At 35.7% G+C, this 6,104-nt stretch overlaps 1 protein-coding gene across 1 annotated transcript; it reads right to left on the bottom strand.

Annotated features, from left to right (window-relative positions):
- Positions 1–1,348: 1,348 nt before the first annotated feature.
- Positions 1,349–2,466, bottom strand: LOC127136541 (uncharacterized). Its single transcript, XM_051063088.1, has 2 exons — positions 2,114–2,466; positions 1,349–1,877 (listed from the first exon to the last, which is right to left on the bottom strand). The coding sequence occupies exons 1-2, from the start codon at positions 2,464–2,466 to the stop codon at positions 1,349–1,351; spliced, it is 882 nt and encodes a 293-aa protein (XP_050919045.1).
- Positions 2,467–6,104: the final 3,638 nt, after the last annotated feature.

The raw sequence follows: 6,104 nt of genomic DNA on the forward strand, positions 1-6,104 counted from the left end.
TTCTAGGATACCATTGGTCAGCTTTAACATGCCCAAGTTCACACTATTAGGAGTCTCTTCACATACCAAACCCATCTCTCTGAATTACTCAATCAATTCCAACTCTCGAACCATAAGCATTGATAATATGCAATGACTTCCTACTTAATGCATCAACTATGAAATTGGCTTTACATGGATGGTAACTCAAGCCAAAATCATAATCCTTTAGAAACTCGAGCCATCTCCTTTGCCTCATATTCAACTCCTTCTGGTTAAATAAATACTTCAAACTCTTGTGATCATTGAATAGCTCAAATTTGGAACCAAACTGATAGTGGCTTCAAATCTTCAATACAATTACCATAACTTCCAACTCTAGATCATGTGTAGGATAATTACTTTCATGAACCCTCAACTGCCTAGAAGAATAAGCCACCACCTGACCATTCTGCATCAACAAACCACCTAAATCCATCTTAGAAGAATCACAATATATAATAAATGACTCACTTGGGTTCAACAAAATTAAAAATGGAGTAGACATCAACTTCTTCTTGAGTACTTGAAAAATCTCTTTGCAATATACATCCTAAACATACGCATAACCCTTTCGAGTCAACTGAGTTAAAGGTTATGCTAACTTCGAAAGTCCTTTGATAAACTTCCTGTAGTAACCAACCAAACCAAGAAAAATTTCAATCTCCATAACCGACTTCGGAGTCTCCCACTGCAACATGACCTCTATCTTCAATGGATCAATAACAATACCACCACTCGAAATCACGTGACCAAGGAAACTCACTTCTCGCAACCAGAATTCACACTTGGACAAATTTTCATACAACTTCTTCTCTTTCAAAGTCTGCAACATAATTCTCAGATGCTCCACATGCTCTTCATAAGACTTTGAATATATCAAGATGTACTCAATGAATACCACCACAAACTAATCTAAATATGTATGGAATATTCTATTCATGTACTCCATGAACACTTCAAGCGCATTAGACACTCCAAACGGAATCACTAAATATGCATAATGACTATACCTCATTCTGAAAGCAGTCTCCGGAATATGTTTAGGTTTCATATGAATCTGATGATAACCCGACTACAAATCGATCTTGCTAAATACACAAGCACCCATCAACTGATCAATCAAATAATTAATCCTCGGGAGTGGATACTGGTTCACTTTAGTCACTTTATTTAGTTGTCAATAATTAACACACAACCTCATACTACCATCTTTCTTCTTAACTAGCAACACCGGCAAACCCCATAGTGAAACACTCGGTCAGACAAACTTCTTTTCAAGCAGATCTTCCAATTTCTTCTTCAATTCACTCAACTCTAAAGCAGACATTCAATACAGAGCCATCGACATAGGACTAGTACCAGGTACTAAGTCTATAGAAAACTTAATCTCGCGCTCTAGCGGTAAATCACTGATATCATATGAAAATACTTCTCGAAAATCACACACCACAGGTAGCTCGCCTATCATAACTTTGCTTTCCTCCTTCATAGAAGCTAGTATCATAAACATCTCCGCCTCGTCCTTTACGAGCTCATCCACTTGCTTAGCTGACACAAACAATTCATTGCTTGCATCAAAATCAGGAAATGACACCATTTTATCGTAATAGTTGATATGAACACGGTTGAACACCAACCAGTTCATCCCAAGAATAAGATCGATATTTATCAAAGGTAGACACACTAAATCCATACCAATTTTTTTACCGAAAACAGTAAGTGGAATATTCAAACAAACCCACGAAGTGGTTACCTGACCTAGAGTCGGGGTTTCAATAATCATATTTCCAACAATAGAAGGCAATTTCAAACTCAACCTCTCAGCACAATCAAGCAAACAAACAAATGTGTTTCTCCTGTGTCGATAATATCAATCATCAGAATATTATTAATAAAACACATATCTCGAATCAATTGGTCAATACTAGTAGTCTCTGATCCCAACAAAGTAAAGACCTTCCCCCCAGACTATGCTTTATTTGGTTTTTGACAATTAGTACAGATGTGTCCCTATTTTCCGCAGTTATAAAAATTTGGCCTAACACTCTTGAAATCTTCAATATGATGACTCATCTTAATATATTTGAAGCACCTCAGAACATTATTCTTGCACTCATTAGTACAGTGGCCCAACTTACCACACTTGAAGCACTTGACAGAAGCAAGAGTCTCTCCCACACTTGGATTTTTCTCATCTGAATCTCTCTGCTTCCCTTTTTCATCTAGAGCACTATACGGCTTTCCACGATATTGGTTATTTCCCTTCCTTTTACTAACACTCTTGTAGTGAACAAAATGAGCCATGCAACCCTTATCATAAATCATACACTTATTCACCAGCGTGGGGAACCTACAAATCACTTGATAGCCAATGCATTTCTTAATCTCAGGTTGCATTATACTTTTTAAACTTAATGCACTTTGACCCTTCCACATCCGCACCATTATAGTGTGGGCAAAACTGTACAAGTTCATCGAACTTGGAAACATACTCATCAACAATCATGGTCCATTGCTTAAGCTTTAGGAATTAAATCTCCTTTTTGCTACACACATCTTCATGAAGTTACTTCTCAAGGAATTGTACTCTAAATTCATCCCAAGTGATATCAACACCAACAACCTCTAGTCTCTAGCGTGCATTGTCCCCTCAGTCTTCAGCTTCCTCAGATAACATGTGAGTTCCAAACAATACTTTCTATTCCTCAGTACATGCCATCACTCTGAAAATTTTCTCGATCTCTATGAGCCAAACCCGAGTTCCATTTGGATCATACATGCCCTTGAACATTGGTGGATTATTCCTCTAAAATTTTCCTAAGTCATGAAACTCATCACCAACTTGATTCTGCTGACCTTGTAGCGCTTGATCCACTAACTCCAAAGCTTCAACAATAGCATGATTGTTTCTTCCACCCATTATGCACACCATCAAGTCTTGAAGTATATGAAAGTTTTCCTCAATACGTCTAAGGGAATATACATTATAAAAGCATAAGGGCTTTTTTGTAAGTTATATGGCTAATCACACACACACACACACACAAACAAGTTTGCAAACTTATTTTTATAAAGTAAACACTTCTAAAAAATCCTTGAATTCGTGCCATATAAGTTAGGAACTGTTAGAAAAGCTATGGGCAAGTTTTTTTTCTTGGAAATCAAATGACACTTATGTCCAATCAATTAGACAAATTGTAAAATGTACCCTAAGAGATTGAGACAATGCCTTAATGAATGGTAACAACTAAACATATTTTCTTACCTTTTTGAACTTAGTAATCGATTAATTTTAGGATTACCAATCAATGTGAGCCTTATGCTAATCGATTGGCTCATCATTATTGGCAAATTTTTCTCCTTCTTTTTGTGCCAACCTCTAGCCCATAACTAGAGGTTTCTTCCCTCATATTTTCACATCCATAAATATGAGCTCTCATTTCTCACTTTTTCAATATGTATGTGTGTGTGTGTGTGTGTGTGTGTGTGTGTGTGTGTGTGTGTGTGTATATATATATATATATATATATATATATATATAATATTTTTATTTACTTTCTCTCACCAATTCTTTAGTTGTAGCACTTTCGAGAAAGTCGTTTTACAAGTGAGGAAGTTGTAATTCTAGAAGGGTAGATTTGTAAATTCACTAAGGGAGTTTGTTTTACATTGATTGAATACTTTATTCACTTATGAATTATTAATTTGGGTTCAAATGTAAAACTGTGAAAAGCTTTGGTTTGGGGATTATGTAATTAAGTCTCCGTTTAGGTTTGAAAGTTCAGCCCACTCAAAAGCTTTTAGTGGTTCGAGATTAACCCAATATTAAAATATCACATGCTCTTGGTTAGCTTGGTATAAAATCAATATTTGATTCAATATCATCTGTAAGACCTCAATTTTGACCCTAAGATCCCCCATGTTATCTCATCATTTATATTGGCTTTGGGATCACACCTTGGTATCCTCCTCACCCCTCATTCATTGGGTTTACATTGGGAGACATCATCAAGCAGATTTGATTGTATCATACTTTATTTTTATTTGTTTAGTAACCAAAATACCAAAATATGTCTAGTGTAGTTTCATTTCTTTTGTAGGTAGTGTGTGCACCCACCTGTGCCCTATCAAGTCCATATCTAGTGTTTGAGACCCTCAATACAAGGGATCAATCAAATAAAGGTTCACAATGATTATAAACATCATATATGGATCCTTATGTTCATTATTTGTTATTTTGATCAAGAATTCATTAAGCGATTTAAAGCTTGTTTGCCTTAGAAACCCTAATTCGTCTAGGTATCTTGTGTGACTTCTTCAACAAGTTTCTTCAATAATTGGTCAAATATTTCAAGGGATACTTCATAATACATCATCTTATGCATATATGATCCTCCATGACCCCCAAAGAGCAAGAGAACTTCAAGTTTTCAAGTTGGTTCAAAGAGGTTGACTAGAGAAAGTCAACAAGTCAAATCTTGGGTTCTCTAGACCTTATCTCCTACAATTTTTGTCATATGAAAATGATTCCAAGAGAAACGTTACTCTTTATGACATTCCAAAAAACTTTCATGTTGGCATCAAGATCTAATTTTTCTTGGAAAATCATTTTTTATGGTGAACGATTATAGGTCATTTTGTATGTGCCCTAGATGGAAGGTCAACTTACAAGGACCATAACTTGCTCAATTTTTATCATATTAAGATCATCCAAGTTTCATGATCAAATTATATATGTCTTATCCAATGATTCCTCTTTGAGAAATTTCAAATTCAACTTGCAAGGGCATGTACTAAGAGAAAACATTATAGGTCATTTTGGGACATCATCATTGAACAAATAATTTTCCTCAACTTCTAAAATCCATAACTCCCTCATGAAAGATCCAAATGGTCCCAAATATGTGACTAAATTGAATATAATTAAATTATATACAACTTTGAAGAATAAACCATTTTCATTTGAAGCTCATAGAAGAAGTTATTCAAGGTGGAAAAAGTGGTCATTTGACTTTTAACTTAGAAAATTTTCAACTATGTTTGGTTCCTCCAACTTCCACCTCAAAATTTATCATGATCCAAGCTCCAAATGGAAAAGTCTTCAACAGAAAAGTTTCTCCCCTTCATGTTACCTTTCCAAAGAATCCAAGGTCATGGAATTTGGAGCATTTTTGAAGGACTTGCAAATGGGTGTAATGCATGGCTTCATTTGGTAAGTTCCATGATCAACTTCCATTTCACTAATTCATGACTTCATGTTATTGCTTCAGGTTAGTTTACACATCATTTTGGACCAATTCCAATCATTGGATGGGCCCATCACACGCCAATGTAAGTTGTAAGACCCTAATTTTGACCCTAAGATCCCTCATGGCATCATATCATTTGCTTAATGCATTGCCTCAAGGATCATAGCATGTGTGGCTCCTTTACCCTAGGGATGGGACTTGTGTGAGTGGTTTGAGACCACCAAGCATGCTTGTATTTTATATTATTGCTTTTCTTATTTTGATTACTAACCAAAAGCATAAAAATATGTCACTAACTCTTTTTGTTTTAAAGCTCAAGTGATCATGTGCTCCCATGCTCCTAGGAGGCTCCTAAGCTCAATGAAGTGGCTAGATGAAGATAAAATCAAGCCTAACAATGGTCCACAAAGCTCTTAATCATCATATATGTCTCCCAAGCATCTCAATTTGCGAATCTGATCAAGATAACCCAAAGGGCTTGAGGATTGTTTCCCAAGGAAACCCTAATTCAACTGTGCATTGACTGTGCCTTGCTCATGAAGCAACCTCAACCTATGATCAAATTAAATCAAGGTAAGTTCTTTCATCCATTATTTTATGCATATATGAGCCTATGTGAGTATCCTCAATCATTCATTCATCAAGATTTGAAGTTTGGCTTTGAGAAGTTGACCGGTCAAGTCATCTGACTAAACTGAGGATCACTGAGACACAACTTGTGATGTGTTTGTCAAATGAAGATGACCCCCAAGAGAAAAAATGTTCTTAAGAACCATATGAATAACTTTCATGTTCATCAAAAATTTATTTGAAACTTGGAAGGTCATCATTCAT

This window comes from Lathyrus oleraceus, chromosome 4 (genome assembly GCF_024323335.1).
Source record: "Lathyrus oleraceus cultivar Zhongwan6 chromosome 4, CAAS_Psat_ZW6_1.0, whole genome shotgun sequence".
NCBI classification, from domain to species: domain Eukaryota; kingdom Viridiplantae; phylum Streptophyta; class Magnoliopsida; order Fabales; family Fabaceae; genus Lathyrus; species Lathyrus oleraceus.

What these genes read in the sequence shown, in the direction of transcription:
- LOC127136541 (XM_051063088.1), bottom strand. Translation starts at nt 2,466, where the DNA reads ATGGTGCGGATGTGGAAGGGTCAAAGTGCATTAAGTTTAAAAAGTATA. An exon ending in TGCAAGAATAATGTTCTGAG is followed by an intron (nt 1,878 to 2,113) that starts GTGCTTCAAATA and finishes TTATCGACACAG; the next exon opens with GAGAAACACATTTGTTTGTT.